This window comes from Eleutherodactylus coqui, chromosome 11, assembly GCF_035609145.1.
Source record: "Eleutherodactylus coqui strain aEleCoq1 chromosome 11, aEleCoq1.hap1, whole genome shotgun sequence".
Lineage (NCBI taxonomy): Eukaryota > Metazoa > Chordata > Amphibia > Anura > Eleutherodactylidae > Eleutherodactylus > Eleutherodactylus coqui.
Genome location: NC_089847.1, coordinates 136,711,890 through 136,734,479, shown reverse-complemented (window position 1 = coordinate 136,734,479; position 22,590 = coordinate 136,711,890). Strand labels below are relative to the sequence as shown.

Genomic DNA, 22,590 nt, shown 5'->3' with positions numbered 1-22,590 from the left:
ATGGGGTTTATCGATAGTGAACATGGGTGGTGATTTGATCACGGGTGGTAATGGTGTTCATGGGTGGTGAACATAGATTGTAACCCGATTATGGGTGGTAAACATGGTTAACATGGGTGATGATCTGATCACAGGTGGTAACGTAGATTGTGACGTAATTATGGGTGGTAAAGGTGTTCATGGATGGTGAATAAGGGTGGTGAGCTGATCATGGTTGGTAATGGTGTTCATGGATGGGGAAAAGGATGTTGACCTGATTATGGGTGGTAGTAGGGTTCATTGATAGTGAATACAGGTGATGATCTGATCATGGGTGGTAACAGTGTTCATGGATAAGAGAACATGGGGGGTCATCTGATCAGGGCTGGTAAAGGTGTTTATGAAGGGTGAACATGGGTGGTTATCTAATTATGGGTGGCAGTGGTGTTCATGGATGGTGAACACAGGTAGTGATGCTGAAAATAGGTGGTGAACTTTTCAAGGGTGGTAGTGGTGTTCATGGATGGTAGAAATGGGTGGTAATTTGATCATAGGTTGTAAGAGTGTTCGTAGATGGTGAATACGGGTAGTGGTGGTGTAGTGAGCTGATCACAGGTGGTAATGGTGTTCATGGATGGAAAACATGGGTGGTGATCTGATCGTGGATGGTAAAGGTGTTCATGTCTGATGAACTTGGGTAATGATGGGAAATATTAGTGAAGAGCTGATTATGGGTTTTAGTAGTATTCATGGATGGTGAACATGGGTAATGATGGTAAATATGGGTGTAGACCTAATCAAGGATGATAATGGTGTTCATTGATGGTGGAAAAAGGTTATGACCTGATTATGGGTGGTAGTAGGATTTGCGGATGGTGCATATTGGTGGTCATCTGGTTTTGGGTGGTAACAATCTTCATGAAGAAGAGAACATGGGTAGTGATCTGATCATGAGTGGCAATGATTTTCATGAAGGGTGAACTTGTATAGTGATGTTGAATATAGGAGCTGATCGCAGGTAGTAATGGTGTTCGTAGATGTTGAACATGCCTAATAATGGTTAACATGTGTTGTAAGCTGATCATGGATGGTAATGGTGTTCATGGATGGTTATCTTGGACAGTGATGGTGTTCTTGAATGTGAACATGGGTAGTTCTGGTGAACATTGTTGGTGATGATGTTAGAGATGAGTGGCAATGTGCCCATGAGTGCTAATGATGTTCATGGGTGGTGGTGATGGATGTGGTGGATGGGGATGTGTTCACCATTCTGTTCTTTCATATGGGCAGATCTTACAGAAATTTTTTGAAAATGGTAGATGGAAGTTTCCCCATCTCCCTTGTACTCGTAAAGGTCACAATTTTCTCCTGATTATCAAGGGGCGTGTCTGCTATAGTCCATGTTATACTTTCTAGGTAAATGCAAAATATCCACAACAGATGACTATTTTTTTTACAAAAAGATAAATATAGCATTTTATTAACACTTTTTGCACCAACAAAAGTGACACTGTCCACCTTTTTCATTAACACAGCGAAAGCCATGGTCACATTTCACAGCACTTTTAGGCACAAAGCAAACAGAAAAAAATAGGTTTCGTTTTTTTTTTTTTTCAAATATCTTCAAGGCCTTGAATATTTTTGCATTTTTTTTTATTTTTGCCCTTGAACTAGTTCAAGGTCGATATTGCAGTAGCGGGGCCTCCAATCACAAACACGGTACAACAAACGGAATAAAAAGGGCTCACTAACACACATATAGCATCGTCGGATGTTGTTGGAGGTGGAGATAAGCATCATCATGATAAAACGGTTCACATGGCGAGGATGGGTTGCATTACCGTTTGGTCTCAAGCACCAGCTCTAGGCAATTTCAATAACTGGTTTAACGCAATGTTAATCCTGCAGTTATCACAGAAGTTATTGCTTGGTGTCAATTAAAAATGTTGCAGATAAATTGCTATGAAACTCTATGGTTAATACAGTATTTTGTTAATTGCAATTAATAGATGTCATTATATATGTCCCTCAAAAGTATTGATAGGGTAAAACAATAATGGCAGTGGGTGCTTCACTTTGTACAAACCCTTTTAGTTAGAAGGGTCCCTCAAACGTAAGTTGATCTCAAGTTGCCAAACAGGTGAGACCAACAGCGATCAACTGTAATCTGCAGGGAAATCTAGCAGCAAATGTTCAATATCCCTACAGCACCACCACAGGTGAAGTAAAGCATTACAAGTGGACATTAAAATCAATGAGCTGCATGGATATGCTGGATCCTCCAGAGAGAGAGTTGGAGCCGCTCTTTGTAACTGCTCTCTGCTCCTATTAACTGATGTAGGTTCTGAATGAAAGACCCCCATCTTTTTAATATTTTCTCCACGCCCCCAAAACTGGTTCCATTGATTTTTTTACAGGAACATTATTGAAAATATTGGCCTGTATATTGCCCCCTATAACGTATTGATCTATTATGGCTTTTAAACAAGTATGGTGAGAATGAAAGTACAGCTTACATGAAATAGATGCCCATTAGATAGAGACATCTACAAGATGTGTCGATATACTGATTATATACTAATTTCTAGGATGCACACTTCTTGTGGTCGAACCTTAACTGGGTCATGTTGGTTTGATCTTCGGAGTATTTGACGATCTGGCATCTGAATGTTTTCATGGTCTCTCATGAGAGGCGTTTACTCTGTTCTTGAGTCTACAGACATCAGAGCCAATGATTGGTGCATTGAACACCATGGTCCAACCATTTGGTGGTGGATTCTTTCTACTCCATGGTAATGGGTTGGGTTGGTTACATATTAGACTGGTGTTCCCTTATCTATGGCTTTCCAGTTCTTGAATGACTACAACGCCTAACATTAGGGCATGCTAGGAGTTGTAGTTTTGGAAAGACAAGTTGGGGGACAGTGGTGTAGGCTATGGGTCAGATAAATTAAGAGAAGTGGTTGGTATAATTTAAAGTAGCCATGCACACTTGGTTGCTGTTGACGGTTCCTACTGATGATGTGCATGGAGGACTGGTAGACACCTTCTGATGTGTCCACTTTTGACCATGTCCAATTATTACTGCTGATCCCATTGTCTTACCACCTCTCATAATATCAAAGGTGTCATTAGTTTCTGATAGTCAACTCTCCTTCCTCCTCTATAAGGGTAAAGTAAATTTTGGCAAAGCCAGATTTCCATTTTTTGATGGGTCAGGGGTGATCACTTCCATCTGTAACAAATATCTTATGTGTGTGGTTTACTTTCATAGATCAACCCTTGAAAATAAGGAGGTGAAAGGCCAAGTGTCGGGAAGGAAGGGGCGGTACCTCTATACGCTAATGAAAGTTAGCACTGAAGACGAATGTAAATATGAGATCAGTATAGCAACTCTGGTGGTCTGTCAGTAGACGATCCTCAGCTACAATATAGCAAGTTTATGAAATATATTATACACCCCGACAGAAGAACAAACTGTGGCAATCAATAGTCAAACCCTATATAATATGTAGATACGTATGTATAGAGGTAAAATTCCCTTGTTCAATCCCAGGTTTAATATGTCTTTACAATTGCCCACCATAAAATGGGTCACTAGTCTAGAGTTTTTGTATCTACTCAGTAAGGAAGGTGCTGATATGTATCATATAGTCTATATGCCAAAAATAACTATGTGTCTATATATATAGGTGGCAAATATTCACATTTGTGTTTAGTTATACAGTACATCTCACCCTGGTATAATGTTTATCTTCTATATCACTCGTTTGATCATTATGACAAAAATTAAGAAGAAATTATACAAAATGTATCAACCCATATGGTTCCGAACAGCTGGTCCCTCCGCAGACGGCCTCTTGTTCTGCTCTGGTTATCTTCCAAGCAATGGTTAAAACATTTCGAGTTCGTTCCAACAAACTTTTCCTGAGTCATTAAACTTTTGCAAATTCAAGATGAACTTGGTGGATTAGTTCTTTGTCATCGATGTACCCGTGGATCGAAACATTTATGTTCTTGAAAGGGAGAAAAACCTTTATTTTGTGGATTCCCATTGATCTCCTAGAGGCCTAGTGGACCACTCTATAAAGCCTTGTAGACATGGCGTGTGTTTGGCATCTTCCATGGGTCAACTCAACATGTGTTTATGGCTGGTTGTTCAATCTTGAAATGCGATGGACTTTTCAAAGTTTTAGATGTGCTATGTCTAACTGTGCTTTGAACGACTAGCGGAGATACTGCATCTATTGGGTTAGTGGTAACATTGGTAGCCATGGTCCAGAAAACTAAAATCCAGATGATTTCAAGGATGGAGGTCGAAGCCTGATGAATTATCAGTCCACTCATACAAACTGTTACTCATCATTGTCACAGCATGATCTGCTCTTGATGTATGTGCGTGTGCGATACATGATCCAGACCAACACTTTGTGCAAACACCACAATGAATTTTTACCACAGACACTATGAAAAATAACTATCTACGGCGGAAATCGTTAAGAAGTGTAACTTGCGTCATGATATGACTCTTGTCCTTCTTCTTGTACAAATTCTTCTCTTTTATCCCACCCATTGGGCCAGCCGCTGTTCACTTGCGTGGTGGCGCCGTAGGACTTTGTGTTGGTGTAATTGATGTAATTCTGGCTAATGTCCCCGGTTTCTTCAGCTAGTTCATCTTCATGGATGAAGCCACACTTCTCATCGCTGGTCTGCTCAGGGTCGGCCCATGGCTGTTTCTCACCAGAGGCAAAAATACCATAGAATATAACTCCCCCATAATGGACGAGAGCTGCTATCAGGAAGACGTACTGCCATTCTTCACGTGACTGGGGAAAAAAGAAATATAGTCAAAAATCTATTGGCCTGAGTCCAAAGCACCTACAAAATGCTACATCAAAGTAATCCGGCATTGCACAATTTGTCCTGTAGAAATAATCATTCTCCCAGTAGGAGGACCCAAGTAGCTAACGCATTGTTCAGGGATCCTTCATTTAGAAAGGTGGTTCAGCCAAAGGAAAGTCCCATTAGCACAGCATTCATTATTTACCTACCATTTGTCAGGGCTGTCCAAGTGCCTCCTTCACTTGGAGGATACCACAGCTCCAATGATGGAGAGTGCCACCTCTCCAATGGCAGAAAGTGCCAGCTCTCCAATGCTAGAGAGTATCACATCTTCATTGGAGGAGGTTGCCATGTCTCCAATGGTGGAAAGTGCTGCATCCCCATAGGTTGTGGATGCCACATCTCCAATGGTTGAGGATACCCCCTCTCCAATGGTGGAGGGTAACAAGTCTCCAATGACAGAGGATGCCATTTCTAACCTGTGCTGAGGCAGATTGTATAATTCTATCTTTTATATAACTGCTGTGTTTTTCTCTCTGTACATGCACATTAAGGCCTCCTTCACATGGGCGACACACGATTTTGTCACGCTGCTACAATGCTACAAATCGCATGTATGTGAAGCCCATATTTTCCTACGAGTTCCTTCACACATACGATGTTTTGTAGCATGCAACAACCCGACACAAAAACCTCGCAGGTCCGGCGATATCCCCACGACTCATGAGGTTTTGTAGCCCAAAACGCGATTTCCGTGCAGTGAGATGCAACTTTGACAGTAGGAAATCATACAGTGAAAGCCCTAATCTAAGCCCCAGCTGCAGGAAAAAATAAAAAAAACACATCCATCACCTTAGAAGCGCCGCCCGACACCGCTGCAGCTTGCTCTCAAGGCCCGGGACTGTTTCTCTTCATCTCTTCTAGCCGGGGATTGAAAATTCCCCACCTCTTGGGAGCACCGGCTGTGATTGGCTGACGCTTAGCCAATCACAGTCACCGCTCGATGAACCAATCATAGCCATTCATTGAGCGCTGGCTGTGATTAGCTAAGTGTCAGCCAATCACAGCCACTGCTTCCAGAAAGTGGGGATTTTTCAATCCCCGACCAGAAGAGAAGAAGAAGAAGAGTTCCGGGGACCGAGAAAAAGCTTCGGCAGAACCCGGGACAGCACTTCTAGGTGAAGTATACTTTTAGGATAGGGCTTATATTTCAAGCCCCGTCCCCAAAAATCCTTGCAAGGGGTTCTACAAAATCGCGGTATCACCACGAGAAATCGCAGCGATATCACACTGACTAGCAATGCAACATCACTGTGATTTTCTCGCTGCGATGCCATGTCGCCCGTGTAAAGGAGGCCTTAAGAAGAGCAATTGTCATCTTTAGTTTAAGAAATTTAACAATGGTCTTCCTCTTATACAAAAAAGTGCACTATGTGCAGTCAACCTCCAGCTATAGACAGACTATAGGATGTGCTTGGCTCCACCAACTATTGAAAGATCTGAAAGATCAATCATTGGTCTCATTATGTATGCCCATTCATCCAAGCACCATCCGAGAAACCTCTGAGGAGAATCTCTCAAGAGAAGCCAAAGCAATAATCCAAAAAGATGCAAAAACATTCATCACAATTCAGTCATCATGTCACTAAGATTGGCCCATTGGGTTTTCGAATGGTGCTTGTATCCATAGCTAGGCTTTTGGCCATCTGCAACAAAGATTTAGTTTGCTTCTTTGGATCCGTATCTAAATGCCCAGCCAAGGTAAGGTGGCTTGTTAGTGCACCCCTTGGAGACAGGGCACATGCCCTAGCTATGTCCCTGTCATAACTATGAAGACTATCGTCTAATGTTGAGGAAATCTGACGTATTGGATGACCGTGACCTGACATCTACAGATCTAGAAGTTGAGAGAAAACTGGCCAACTAGTCGGAAATGTCTACTTCTTAGACAACAAGAGCCATTCTCAGCACTGCGGCGGTTCAGCCCCGTCTTCCTTCTCCCCATTCATTGTGCAGATGACAGTTACGTAAGTTCTAATAAGTGTTGTCTGCTGATCCGTGTTTCTCTGTTCTCAGCGTGATTCCTTCTCAGTTAATTAAAACCTTATGACTCTCCGGTCACACGAGGATCGGGGGCTCCAATTCGAGCTTCTATTAATAGCAGACACGCCTGTGGCTTTAATGAAGGTCTCATTCTGCATCTTTCCAAAGAACACAAGAACAGCAATAAATGGGTAAATGTTTAATAGGAACTTACTTTATTCTTAGTCATAGCTCCAACGATCAGCGGGCACACCATGCCAGAAAGGGTGCCAACACCGTTAGAAATGCCCATCAGAATACTGGCGTAACGAGGAGCGATGTCCAGGTGATTGACGTTGAAACCTGCCAATGACACACAAGAAAAAACAACCAATCAGAAATAAGCTTCATCCTGGTATCATGAGAGGTTCTGCAACTTTGAGTTTCAGTTCCTTACCAACGTCAAGACCTCTATCTGCTGTCAGTGAGTGGAAACATTCTTGTTTACTTTCAGTGGCCAAAAACAGGTACAGACCCAACACTTCTCACAGATGGCCGCTGTACCGGTTACATCCAGGCTAGACAATCATCTGTGAGATAAGCAGGACTCTAGAATGACACTCCCACTGATGAGACCCTGGGACTTGTAGGCGCCCAAAGGACCATCTGCCACAAAAGAAGACACCAGTACTATACATGACACATGGTAGGTGGTGGGTCCTGTCCATGCCCCCCAAACTGTCCTGGATTCAGTGGGACAGCCTGGGTTTTGGCTTACTGTCCAAGGAGGCAGGAGAGCCGCCCCACAGGGGCGCCGGGAAGGAGTAAAATAAAAACCAATACTCAGACCCTTTCCCCCCCTTAGTGTTCCAGTCCCTCAATCATTTCCAGGTACCATGACCATGCATGTGATTTCTGCAGCCAATCACTGGCCTCAGCCATACTATTGCTCAGACCGGGGATTGGCTGCAGTGATCACATGATCCCATTACCCAGAAATAAGTGGGTGACTGGAGTGGCACGGACTGGAGCAGTGGGAAAGCAAAAGGGGTTAGTATAGGTAATTTTTTTTAAATTTTGCCTTAAAGGGGGCATTAATACTGAGGGGTGACGTGTGGGGACATTTTTTATTGAGGGGAGGCATGTGTGGGAATTATTACTGAGGGGGGCATACAGCAACATTATTACTGGGGGGGGGCATTCTGAAACATTATTACTAGTGGGGGCATGCAGGGGCATTATTACTAAGGGGGGGTATATGGGGGCATTATTACTGGGGGGGGGGCATTCTGAAACATTATTACTATGGGGGTATGCAGGTGTATGGGGGGGGACATTCTGGAACATTACTCATTGGGGCATTATTACTGAGGGGACATGTGAGGGCATTAATACTTAGTGGGAGTATTATTACTGTGGGGGGACACAAAGGATGTAGCTTAGCATAAAAGTTGCATGGTCTAATGTGAAAAAAACCCTGCAGCTGTGCATGCCACAAGTATTGTACCTCCTTTTATTGTTCAAAAGTTGCGAGGTGTGCCTTTACCTGTTATGCTTCCGATGACATAATAGAAGTGCAGTTACAGAACTACCAGATGATATATTAAAGCCCCTTTGGAAGCTTTCAAAAATCTATAATAGTATCTTACTTTAGCCCCCAGGATAACACTTCCTGCCCCGATGCTCAGTGCTATCACCGGGATCACAAATGAAATGCTGGATTCTGATTGGCTGCTGTAAGGCCAAGTATAACTATGACTACACTGATCCTACCAGACATCGGGACCCCAGCGATCAAGAAGGGATGACACATCTTAGTGATACAGTGGAAAAACGCTTTCACATAGTCACATAGCGCTAATTCCGTCATTTTTTTTCTATTGTTAGAAGAGCGCCAAAATGCGCCAATTCTCCTTCTAGAATAATTCTAAACATCTCGGAGAATAAAAACAAACTTGCATTTATTTGCTTCAAATCCGTCTGTAAATGAAGCAGCGAAGCCTGCTGGGAATGTAAAGCCGATGCAAATGAAAGGCATTTATTCAAATATTACTCATGGAGGAAATGAAGCAAGAGGCGTGCACCGCGGCGGTAAACAAACAGCGGCGTCTTCAAGGTCACGGATCACATCAGAATACCAAAGTGAATATAAAAGAACCAATTTATATACGTCTGAGATCGGCCATATGTACCACCAGTGTAACAACCTGGAACTGTAATTCAAATGGTGAGGCGCAGGTTTAGGAAAAAGGGGCTGATTTCTTTTTAGCAACAGTGCCACCGCTGTCCCTGGTTGTGCCTGGTATTGCAACACTCAAATTAATTTGGTGCAGAATTGTAAAAAAATGGTGTAGCCCATCTATTTTTTTTTTTTGCCTCCCTCTCCAAAATATGGGAACAAAACCAAACCCTCTGCCAGGGCTCATGCCTCGAGACACATTTGTTTTGACCTTCACTACAGAGGTTATTGATCCTGTCTTTTGAACTTGTTGGTAAATGAGGTTTAGCTGCAATAGCCAGACGAACCACAGACAAGGGGGGGCGCTGCTTATAGAGAAAAAAACACTTTTTTTAAAATCCTGCTTAAATAAGTAAAAACATAAAGATAAAGTGATGTTCTTACCGGAAATGGCAAATCCACTAAATCCTACAGCGAGGACGAGGAACGATATGGCCACGCCTTTACTGTGAGAGTAGCCAACGACAAGGAGAAGAGTCGCTTCCATCCCAAAACCTGAAACGGGAAAGGAGTCATTCATCCAGTCGGACTGCGCTGCCGGCCGAGGACTTCACGTTATATAAGTTATGGTGAAAGTATTAGGATGATGGGTGTTACATTTGTTATTCAAGGGTTAATCCAGTATAACTCCCATTGACATGTAACGATTATCGCTCAAAAGTCGTTCAAACAAACTAATTTCAGCGATAATCGCTACGTGTCAATGCAAAAAAAAAATCGCCCCTTAATATTCCTTCACTTGTCGTCTTCACTGACCTTCAGTCAGCGAGAAAACTATTGCTGGATCGCTGGCTTCTAGTTTCGTGTAAACGCTCCCACATAGGTGGTTAGGCGCGAGAAGTCCTCAATCCAGCGATAAGTCTTTCAGTGTAAATGCTCTGCACGAACGCTAACGACCTAATGGTGACATCAGCGCTTGTGCAGTCGAATAAATGGCTGTCGTCCGTGTAAAAGGGACATTAGTCTGGAGCTCTTAAAGCAGCACAAACCTGACAGAACTGTCCTTGGTAGTGGGGGGAGAGGAGGGGGTCTGATATGTAGTCATTGTATCCAAATTCTTTACTCTTATCAGTGTGAGATAAAGGAGGCACTCGTCACACTGTGTATTCAGTTGTCAATGTTAGACTTTGTAATGATTTGCTACTTTCCTACTGCAATAAGGTGTAACTTTGGGCGGTTTCCACTGTGATTGGACTGCTATATAGTTCTTCGTTCTACTTTTTGCCAACTCCTGTGAATGAGCTACTGCCTTCAGAAGAGTTTGGAACAACACTTGATTGCTTCATGTTGCGTTCTTCTCCAATGTACCGTACAGACAATTGGACGTACTGGTAGACAAGGCTTCCATACCCCTTAAGTATCAACTACGCCCCCAACATTATTGAAGCCACAACACAAGTTACAGCGTTCTACAGTCCAATAGAAGAACCAGCTTCTACTTCAGTTTACAGTAGAGTTATCTTCTGTGGTACCCAGGAATATGTCTCTGTTAGCACGAAGTAGTGCAGGGCCAGGCATGAATAAGAAATGTTGAGGCGTAAATGTTTAATGATGCTTTTATGGTGGTTTTGGGGTGATATGATACTGGTTCCCAGTATATGTTATATTTCAGGTTGTGGCTGGTTCTCCTACAGTAAAGTGTTCCAGGCTGCAGCAGCTAAAGGATTACCAGTTTTGCAGACAGTTTGCAGAAACTCAAGACTTGAACATCGCCTTGTGCTAGACGGGTGGGAGGAGAAGGAGTTGGTGAGGCTGTTACACCCAAAGAACAGTGGAGAAAAGGCAGTAATGTTCACAGAAGAAAACGCAAGGACCCTCTTGTTCCCGGATGTGGATTGGCCATGGGCTGTAGCCGGCAGTAGGCCGGTCAGGTCATGGGCTGATCTGGACAGGCAGAGCTGGCGTCAGCACCTGGGCACGTCCGGACTACTTGCACTCCAGTGGGTGATGAAAGATGGAGCACTTGCTACAGACCCAGCTCTCCCTCTAACTCGGGGGGCCTAAGGAGCAGCTGCAGGCGGTCTGTGGTGCGGGACCCTTTATTACAGAAGGCAGAGTAGCTGCATATTGTGGAGGTGACGCTCATGTCTGTCATCATCGAGTTCTGTGGCTTCCTTTTTGGTGCGGTTGTGCACTTCACTCATCCAGGGCCAAAAATGCAAGCAAGAATGGATGATATCTGAAAGCACAGATCCAACATCAGGTGATACTTGTGTCGGCCCCCTCTGCTAGTACTTTAGACCCACCTACAACATGAAGCCACTTTTAGATTTCTGTCCATGGCCATTTTAAGTTCCAAATCTGACTCCGTTTGTTCCCATGGCTGGAGGGGAGAACATGAGGACCACTACTGAGTGGAAGAGCAAAGGGGCGATAAGCCCAGACTGCAGCTCATTCCTGTGATCCAAACATGTACAGATGTAGCTATCATTAACATGACTGCCACATTGGGATAAGTGAATTTGCATGAATATAGTACATTGTAGTTGAGTTATCATAATGCGTTAAAACTCAAGTTAAGGTTTGCTGCATCTGTAGGCACGCAAACGATGCTAAGAGAAGTCCGACCATTGTGAGGGTCCCTAACGGGAGCTGGTGACTTCTGGGTAGCTCTCCTAGAGAGTGGAGGGCAGGCTAGCCTAAGGGAATCAAAGCCACCGCCAACAAAGTGACCGATTATAAAGTGAATTGTGCCTCTGTGTTATGGAAGTTGTAACCAGCAAGCTTGTTCTATAGTGAACCATGAGTTCTATTTGCCTCCACTCTTTTCTGGACTGTTATTGGGGTTTGCACATATTATCAGGGAGCAGCCCGGCGCTCATCACCGTCACCCTGCTGCTTTTCGCGGTGACAGACTGGTTTGGGGAGTGACACATTCCATTTAAATACAAAGTGATCAGTGGGGCTAGAAATCCATAGAGCAAGAATGATACAGACACTGAAAGAGCAAGGAAGGCTGGGAGATTTCAGCTCTGAAGGTGAGTTGTGAATGCAGCGCTGGGCTATAGAACACTCTGAAACCTCCACCTGTTAGTGGACATGATATCCCATGAACGATTATCATAGAAAATGCCCTAAAGTGTAGCCATACTTTCATCATCTTGACATGTCATAGTGACGAGGCAGAAGATGTGGTCCATGGGGGTTGGATGCTGAGATCTGCACCCATCAGTAGAATAAAGCAGCAGACGCACTTCTGCAGGCGCTGTCTCTGCTCACAAGCTGACGATGGGTTCCTATGAGCCGGTCTCCAGCTGGTGAGCAGAGACAGCGCTGAGGTTAGTAAAGGCACACGATGGTGGGAGCGCCAAGTGAAGCGGCCAGCTGGCTATGCATCAGGCATCCCGCACCTCTCCCCGCAGTCCCAGACCCAGGTAATTAAGGTGTTAAAGCACCAGTTGGTCTCTCACTACAACTCCCAGCCCGTTCCGACTGCTGCGCATTTCCAGTACCTGCTTCGAGTTGGACTTTGCAAAGCTGCAGCTCTCAGGATATGCTAAGAGCATGGCCGTTTCTACTACGGGGCTTCCCATCACCCGGGGCGCTGGGAAGAAAGGGGGGGGGGGGTGCACTGTAAAAATTCCTGCTGTCCGCCTTGCCTTATCCTCTGACCCAAACATATTGCCTTTTTAATGAGCTGCGGTCACGTATCCATCGCGGCGCACGGAATTCTTCATGCATTTTTTATGATTGCCATACCGTTCAGCCATCATAGCTTGGCTTGTGATGATGAACCCGACCCGTGAGAAATTGATTGAACTACCTGGATCACCTTTAGGCTACATTCACATTGTGGCATTTACAGAACGCAATCATTATGAGGGCGACGGAGAAAATCTGCAGCAAAAATGGAGCAATTCTGCAATTTTCAAACCCCCAACATGTCAATTTGTGGAGCCGATTTTCACAATGGGGGGAATTAATTCTGCATCACAGCGGATTTTAGTGCTTTTTTTGATACCCATCCTGTTGGGTAAATCCCCTAAAACTTCCCTGCTATGAGTAGTAGTTTACCAACAGATGAGGCCTCACATCTTTGTCTGAGGCTCCATAAGGTGTCACAGATTGGAGAAAAAATAGCGCAGCCTATGGACATCATAGCAGAAAGATGGCAAACCCCATTCTAGTCAATGGAGTCTGTCGGGCGCAGTGGGGGTCCGAAATAAGATGGATGCAGAGACACTGTTAACCCAATGGAGCAAAAACATGGAAGCAGCAACAACATCCAAATGCTGATGTGATCCACCTGTTGGGAGACTACAACTCCCAGGATGTCCTGCCAGCAGCCACTGGGGGGCACCATGTTATACCGCTAGCAGCCGCGTCACTCACCTCCACAGTTCATGATCTTCCGAACAGACGTTGTAGAGAGAATATTTTTAGTTCTTAGAAAGTCCGCAATTTGACCCCCGATGGGCACGATAATCGTCATGACTAGATGCGGCACGGCAGACAGCATTCCAACCTAACGCAAAAACACAATTCCATTAACAAGTGAGTTATCCAAAGGGATTGTGAGGATTGGAAAAGTATGGCTGCAGAAACAGCGCCACACCGGCGCTCAGGTTCTTATAGTATTGCAGCTTATTTCCATTCACTGTCATTAGAGCTGAGCTGCAATACCAGGCACAACCCAATGCACAGGAGTGGCACTGTTTTTGGAAGAAAGCAGCCACATTTATCCAATCTGGGACCCCTTACCAGGCACTTGATTTGGGTTACAGACAATGTCATTGAGAACACAAATCACTTGCAGATTGTGCAGGTCGTATACTTAGACTTTAAGGGGGGCTCGGATTGACCAACAGGTTTTGGGTCATGGGCTCTAAGGCCCAAATGGGGAGTTTACGCCTGTGCAGCACAATCCAACTGAAGGACAAGAGTGAGCAGCGGAAATGTAAACCATCACCAGGAGGGGGCCTCATTTTGTCTTTTTGTTGCCCCACCCCCGTTCTTGTATCAGCCTGACTAATTTATAAACATTGATTATTTTGCTCAGCGCTTGTACATTACTCATAAATAAAAGCCCCTCCCCCCCTCTCATTCACCGCGCAAAATTACTTAAAATCATCGCACCTTGCTAATCTCGAATCCAAACACCTCTTCAAAATACGCCGGCTGGCTGATGAGCAGCAGGTAGAACGTCCAGCTCCGGCAGAAATTTGCAACTATGATTGCATAGACAGGCATCGAGGTAAAGAATTTTCTCCAAGGAGTCTTGAATTTCTGGAAGGGAAAACATCAATTCTTGATTGCATAGAAATGATTTGTCGCTGGCTGTCTAAAAGGGGGATCTGAGTGAGGACAGCGGATGTCCGACCCCCACAAGCCTTTTGGCATCTCCCTAATTCCACCGACCCACAGAAATAAATCTTGTCATTTATACCGCACGACCAACGCCTTAGAAACAAACCAAAAACAAGGCAGAAGTGATTTTATTTTTTCCCCCTCCCCCATAAAAAAATGATAAAAGTCATATAATACATAGCATGCACCCTGAACCGGTACCCATAAAATCTACAATTCGCCCCGAAATGAACAAGCCCTCATATAGCGATGGCAACAGGAAACATAAAAGTTATAGTTTTTGAAAAAGGGAGATGAAAATCTCCCAAACTCCCTGAGTCCGGCAGAAGGGGTGCCCACGTCTGAACTATTGATGAGCTCTCCTCGGGACCCGAGCGATCAGTTGTCAGTGTATATGGAGCATGAAGCAAATAGTTCAATATACATGGCAGCGGGCCGGGTGGGTATTGCATTAAATTCAATGGGAACAATGACTACAGTACCCACCCGGGCCGCTGCAATGTGTATGGAGACGTCAGCTCCCTGATCTGTACACTGATCACTGGGGATATGAGAGATGGACTCCTGACAATCAACTATTGATGACCTGTCCTGGGATTAATCAGCAGTCATTTAGATGTGGACAACCCCTTTAAAGGGGCTGTCATAAAAAAAAAAATTCCATACTTCCCTATTCCTCCCCTTTCAGTCTACTTACCGCATTTTCTCCTCGCTGATCTTCTCCTGTCTCCTACAGTCCCGCGGATCACTTCACCTCCAGCCGGCTGTTTTTCTGCAGTCTTCTTCCTGCCCGGCAATGTACGCTCCGTCACTAGTTCATAGCCTAGCATGGAGTGCAGAGCCGTTGCAGAGACTGCGCATGCCCGCTGTCTCTGCAATAGATCAGCATTCCTTCCTAGCCAGTGAACGCTACATCACAGGGACATGACCTTCACTGACCTGCCGGAAGAAGAATGCAAGGAATGCAGGCTTCATAACAAGCTGGCTGGCTTGCAGTGAGCTCACCCGGGGGGCTGGAGAAGATCAGCGAGGAGAAGATGCCCTAAGGAGTCTGCCTGGGGAGGAATAGGGGAGTATAGATTTTTTTTTTTTTAATGACAGAACCCCTTTAAATACCAAATAAAGCTGCACCCTTAGGGGGTTAAACTAGGTTTTTAACTGAAAAAGGGAAAAAAGTGCAGCTCTTTAAGTGTAACAATCTTTCACTTGATACATTAACCACATTGTAGTTTGTCGTATGGAATTCACTGACACATGACAGTAGTAGGTGGTGGTAAAGGTCTTACTTCAAGTGCACCCATAAGGTTGGCGCTCTCGCCGATGCTCTCTTCAATATAAGTGCGCTCCTCGTCTGTGATCGTTGGGTGCTTGGCTGGGCTCTCGTAGGATACCAGGATCCAGAAAAAGTACCAAACTATACCAAAGCTGCCTGCACAGACGGACAGTTCAAAGATAATGTCATCAAACACGTATTTCCTGCCAGTCCCCTACTACAAAATTTCATCTCCATTTATCTATGTAGCCATTTTGAATTGGTACCGATGACTACCAGGACGTTATTTCAGTCCCGCCCCATTAGTACCATTACAGATTACCAATATCATCTTATTTCATGTCAATTAAAACAATTCCCTTATACAAATATACCAGACCAAGAAACAGCCCTACTACTGTCCATGGGTTGTGCCAGGCATCGCAGTAGTCACATGTGGCTCATGGACAAGAATGGCGCTATTTCTGGAAAAAAGCAAACCCTTTATTATAAACTTACAGGAGTCTGTCCCCAAAAATCCCCATTATAAGCCAAAACTACCTAAAGGTGGGCGACATACAGACAAGTGTAACCGTATCATTATTTCTTTTCATAGCTACTCCAAGACCCTGAATTCGCCTTTTCACGTAGCAGATGAAGTATGTAAATTAGTATCTAGTGATCCGATGGGTGTTTCAGTTGGAGGACTCCATCAGCACAAACTACGATCCTTCATCCCTGACCGACGTCTCCAGCACCTCTGGTGTAGCTTGCGCTGCCCGTCTGGAATCAGTACATGAACAGCGACGTTCCCTGCTGTGGTCATCAAGCTCACGGACATCGTGCAGATGTGCTGATTCCAGAAGTGCAGTGTGTGCGGCATGTGGTATACACATTAGTTGTAACTGATGGGCATTTAAGTCAGGCTTTGACACACCGTGCATGCGCTGCACTTCTGGAATTGGTGCATGCGCAGTGACATTCCGTGCAGCGGCCATCAGGCTTATGGGCATCGTACAGATGCAGGAACTGCAGAAGTGTGGTGCAAGGGAGGTCTGTGGAAAGCGTGATTCAAATGCCATCAGTTACAACTAATGTGCATACCACATGCCGCACACACTGCACTCCTGGCATCAGCGCATCCTCACGATGTCCGTGAGCTTGATGACCACTGCAGGGAGCGTCGCTGTTCATGTACTGAAGGGCAGCACAAGCGCAGTGTGTGATCCGCGTGGCATCTACAGCTCAAGAAAGCTGGAGATGACAATTGAGAGCTGAGAGGGATGTGATTTGGGCCGATCAGGGGTGAGGGAGCTCGGACCAGTCCTGTGAATGAAGCACCCGCTGGACCAGTTGCAACTGTTTTGCATTCTGCACTCGCTGCGTGAAAGTGGTGACTGTGGGGCCAAGGGGTGGCTGTGACGACAAAGGATGGCGTGATTACACCTGCCTGGTTTATGGGCCAGGTCCCACTCGTGACGCCCTCAGCAAATAACTGATTGCCGGGAGAAGCTGCTGCCAGTAAGACATATCCCCTGCATGGCCATTCACATCAATGATTGTCTTGTACAGCACATGGTCCGCCCAGATGGGAGCCGCTCTTACATTGGGGGTCTGAGCGGGGGACCCAGCCGGTGACACATATGAACAAGCAATGCCATCTTGGCACAACCCCTTTACCATATGAAGAGCCAATTCTCCAAGTACTAAATAGAGACACACAGTAGAAAGAACAGTCCGGAGAGGAATGTTGAATGTTTACAAGTGGCAACATTGATACATAAAAGATACAAATATAAAGAAAAAACAAGTGAAAACAGCAAAACACTGGAGGTAATAAATGTATCTAACACAGATGTTAGATGCCAGGGAATGCATATCATAGAGGCAGACCATACGACGGCTATGGGGCCCACGGAGAATGGGGGCCCAGCTCTGATTACACCATTGCAAGAACATATGTAGGACCAGGACCAAAGAGGAACTACATTGTTAGCAAACAAGTAGGAGAATGGGGTCAAGGGTCAATTAAAAAGGTGTGGAATGGGAAACAAACACCAGTCCCTCCTGTGCTCAGTGTGGGGGCAAACGTGGGCACTATCATAGAGGCCCTATAACTGGGCACTATAATAGGGGGCCCTTTTAAGTTTTTGCTATGGGGACCCATCTTTTCCTTGTACACCATCTAGACATTGCATTTTCTGACTGCGCAGCCAAAGATAACACTTTGCATGAAGTATATGTAAATTTAAAGGGTTATTCCGTCTGAAATATTTCTTGTTACTCTCCTCTAAATAGTCCAGAGACGAGAAACCCACCAGAGCGTTGGGTGTGACTAGTCTGTAATATCATATTAGGGGCCCTGACCCACCATGACAAACTCATTTCTGACTCCAAATTAATTAGGAGCTCTGGGATATAATAACCAGAGATACAGTCCCTAATAAACTGACTAACCAACAATTAGTCCTTTATGACAGCCACAGGGGGTTGAGCTGCAGACCCCTGGATTTCATCCTGTTCTGTGTCTGACAGCACCTGACAACTATCCTGAGATTATCATCACCTAGAACAGAACGTCTCGCTACACGAGTCTGTTAATTGGTTTCCGGGATATGTGATGCCGTTTTTATTCCAGGAACGCTGCTAATTAAACCACCTAGGTCAGAAGCGGAAATGTTTGTAGCTACAGTTGCGTTGTTTTCCATACGACATGTCCTGCAGTCAGTAATTAGAATCCGTCATACGGGTCTCACCGGCCGGAGAGGAGCAAATGGACATCCTGTCCTTGTTTTGTTTTAAAGACATAAGAAATCAGGAAGAAGTTTTAAAGGGGATGTCCAGGATTAGAAAAACCTGTCCAAGGTTGTGTGCGGCATTACTGTTCTGCTCCAGTCACTTCAGCGCAGCCCTTAGATCAGATGGCACCTTGTGCGTAAATTGTTTTGGCACCCCATCATAACAAAAATATATAATGTACTGATAGGCAGTCTGGCTGGATTCTGCTTGTGCAGAAAATACAAAGATAGCAGCATACCCACCCCGGAAATGCTCAGTGAATAAATACTGTACCAGAACCAAGCTCAAAACATAAATACAGCATGACCTGACCTCTGTACATATTTACAATACCAAACCAAGCTCAGTACATAAATACAGTACCAGAACCTAACATATAGCATAACTATAGCCCCAGAGCCAAGCATAGAACATAAATACAGTACCAGAACCAAGCTCAGCACATAAATACAGAACCAAACTCATATGATAAAACACAAACCAACCTCTGTATATAGATACAATACCAGAACTAAGCTCAGTATATAAATACAGCACCAGAACCAACCTCATCATAAAAACACACCATAAACTACTTTAGTACATAGATGCAATACTAGGACCAAGCTGATAACAGAAATACAGTAGCAGAACTAAGCAATTGTGTTGCAGGGGTGCCACTTGGCAGGCAGGTGTGCCTCACAACATCAGTAGGAAGGAGACAGAAACAGAAGGTCGATGATTCATAGCTTCACAAGAAGTTCCATGAGAAAGAAGATCATCTGACCAGACAGCCTTAAAGGAGATGTCCCGAGGCAGCAAGTGGGGTTATACACTTCTGTATGGCCATAATAATGCACTTTGTAATATACATTGTGCATTAATTATGAGCCATACAGAAGTTATAAAAAGTTTTTTACTTACCTGCTCCGTTGCTAGCGTCCTGGTCTCCATGGTGCCGACTAATTTTTGGCCTCCGATGGCCAAATTAGCCGCGCTTGCGCAGTCCGGGTCTTCTGCTGTTCTCTATGGGGCTCCGTGTAGCTCCGTGTAGCTCCGCCCCGTCACGTGCCGATTCCAGCCAATCAGGAGGCTGGAATCGGCAGTGGACCGCACAGAAGAGCTGCGGTCCACGGAGGAAGAGGCCATCTTCAGCGGTGAGTAGAGAAGTCACCGGAGCGCCGGGATTCAGGTAAGCGCTGTGCGGGTGGTTTTTTTAACCCCTGCATCGGGGTTGTCTCGCGCCGAACGGGGGGGGGGTTTAAAAAAAAAAAAACCCGTTTCGGCGCGGGACATCTCCTTTAAGGGTCTGCAGCTCTACATCTGCCTGGTGCCCTCTTACAGGCTGGCAGCCAGTGCCCTGTGTAACTAACTGGGTTGCGGGTAGCGAAGGCTGGATATGCTTCAATGAAGCTGAGCTGTAATACCAGACACAACCTGTGGACAGTGGTGGTGCTGTTTCTGGATGAAAGCAGACATATTTTTCTAATCCTGGGGCTGGGACCAAATTACATTTAGAAAATGTTGCATAGATATTGTGTCTTCTGAGGATCTGCACATGCCCAGTATAATGTAAAGACTGGCAGAGAGGAGTAATCTGGGGCAACCAAGATGTATGCAGATCTCATTGGCCTACCAGTTGTTATCGGGTAGCATGTTCTATTATAGCTGGACATAAACCATATTATAGACAGTGACTTACCGTATACATAGAAAACGGACGACCATCCCGAATATTGCACTAATATCCCAGCTAAAGGCATAGCGATCACCGCTCCCGCATAAGAGCCTAGCAAGAGAGGACAGAACCGTCTCAAGAAGATCGAAGCAAATTATAAGACATCATCATAAAGGGTCAAGTACTTACCACAAAAGGAGGTGGTCGCCAGGCGGCTTCTTTCTAGAGGAGGGGCCCACTTACTCCATATTCCATGACAGGCGGGGTAGGTGACACCCTGGAGAGGACACAACAATATTAACCACACATAATGATAAGAATAGTGGCCTGTTCATGATATAATGTAGCAACGTAAGATATAATGCAATGTAATATAATATCAAACCATGATGATAACCATATATAACATTCAGTATAACAAAACACAATACAGTAAAACATAAGATGATCTAACAAAATATAATACCCTGTTTCCCTGAAAATAAGACATAGCATGATTTTCCAGAATTTTTGAGGATGCAAAATGATTTTTCAAGCTTTTTGAGGATGCTTGAAATATAAGCCCTACTCCAAAATTAAGCCCTGCTAACAGTTAATTAAAAAAGTCAATTTAAATAGTGTCCAGGCAGCTATACATGTAAAAAAGTTACATTTTTTTCAACAAAAATTAATATAAGACCCTGTCTTATTTTGGGGGAAACACGGGTATAACTAAATAAAGTATAATATAACAATATAGTAAAACATCACATAATCGAATAATAAAATATAATTCAACAGTAACAAAACAAGTAAAATATAACATAAAGCACAATATATCGAATAACACAGAATGCGCAGACTAGAGCATGTACAGTACTGTGCGCTGTGCGATGCAATGGCGGGCTCTAATGGAAGGGTCTGCTCACGTGCCCTTCTATCAGTGCCCATGTTCTGGATGATGATGCTGTATATAATGTAGAGGCAAGTGGGCGGGGCTTCTCATGGACACAGAGGCGTCGGTGTGAAGACATGAAGATATCAGCAAATGACTGTTTATGTAGTTTCTAACCCATCTTTAAAAGAATGTAAGGTGGCCAACCACTCTAAGCCTGAACCGGACCCGAGAGGGCGGAGCATGACAAAGTGGTAAACAGAATATCAGAGAGTCCCTGGAGGCTCCACCCCCTCGGCCCTCCCACTTGGCGTAATGCAGTGCAGCAATTTTGAATGGAGTGTTCCTGTAATGATCATTACTAAAACACTGGAGCGGAGCAGTCAGTGGGAGACACTCAAACAGTTAGACATTTCATCACAGATGTTGTAGAGGAGACTTTCCTCCAAACCGGACAGAATAATGAGCAGAGTCATGAAATCAATACCTCTACGAGCCCTTGTAGAATCCTTACGAAGATCACACACCCATAATGCACCCTGGCCGCAGATGGAATAAGCATGTTCAAAGTGGAGGTGAGCACGATGGCCGCCCCAAACACCCTGTAATATGAAGAGCAAAAACAGTTACTGGAAGCAACATGGAGTCATATCAACATCTACTACAGAAGCGTAAGGAGAGTCTGAAACAATCCACCATTGGTGGAGGCTGTATGAGCTCCTCACCGCTGGGCTCCTTGTAGTCACTGTTACAGTATGGTTTCCACAATGCAGCAGCTTACAGCCCATACTCATTCCTTTCATTCCCCACAGCTCGGCCTCTGCTACTCTGATCCCCCCATTCACGTCCAGATAATACAGTCTAGCCTGTGACCAGAGTGGCCGATTACTGGCCTCAGATGTACTAATGCAACACTCACATGATTACACTATTACTGTGAGGAGATCACTGAGGGGCACTATTACTGTGAGGGGGTCACTGAGGGGCACTATTACTGTGAGGGGGTCACTGAGGGGCACTATTACTATGAGGAGATCACTGAGGGGCACTATTACTGTGAGGAGATCACTGAGGGGCACTATTACTATGAGGAGATCACTGAGGGGCACTATTACTGTGAGGGGGTCACTGAGGGGCACTATTACTATGAGGAGATCACTGAGGGGCACTATTACTGTGAGGGGGTCACTGAGGGGCACTATTACTGTGAGGAGGGTCACTGAGGGGCACTGTAACTGTGAGAAGGTCACTGAGGGACACTATTACTGTGGGGAGGTCACTGAGGGGCACTATTACTGTGAGGGGGTCACTAAGGGGCACTGTAACTGTGAGAAGGTCACTGAGGGACACTATTACTGTGGGGAGGTCACTGAGGGGCACTATTACTGTGAGGAGTCACTGAGGGGCACTATTACTGTGAGGGGGTCACTGAGGGGCACTATTACTGTGAGGAGGGTCACTGAGGGGCACTGTAACTGTGAGAAGGTCACTGAGGGACACTATTACTGTGGGGAGGTCACTGAGGGGCACTATTACTGTGAGGAGTCACTGAGGGGCACTATTACTGTGAGGAGGTCACTGAGGGACACTATTACTGTGAGGAGGTCACTGAGGGGCAC

General features: G+C 44.9%; 1 protein-coding gene across 1 annotated transcript in view; it reads right to left on the bottom strand.

The window, feature by feature from the left end:
• Positions 1-1,476: 1,476 nt before the first annotated feature.
• Positions 1,477-22,590, bottom strand: part of SLC17A6 (solute carrier family 17 member 6) — a 39,878-nt gene continuing 18,764 nt past the window's right edge. Inside the window, exons 4-12 of the mRNA XM_066583608.1 lie at positions 21,459-21,573; positions 20,287-20,374; positions 20,122-20,208; positions 15,676-15,818; positions 14,159-14,308; positions 13,415-13,547; positions 9,467-9,577; positions 7,079-7,206; positions 1,477-4,805 (exon numbers count right to left, since the gene is read on the bottom strand). Of these exons, the coding sequence (XP_066439705.1) occupies positions 4,476-4,805; positions 7,079-7,206; positions 9,467-9,577; positions 13,415-13,547; positions 14,159-14,308; positions 15,676-15,818; positions 20,122-20,208; positions 20,287-20,374; positions 21,459-21,573 (1,285 nt within the window). The 3' untranslated portion in view covers positions 1,477-4,475. The remainder of the gene's footprint in view (positions 4,806-7,078; positions 7,207-9,466; positions 9,578-13,414; positions 13,548-14,158; positions 14,309-15,675; positions 15,819-20,121; positions 20,209-20,286; positions 20,375-21,458; positions 21,574-22,590) is intronic.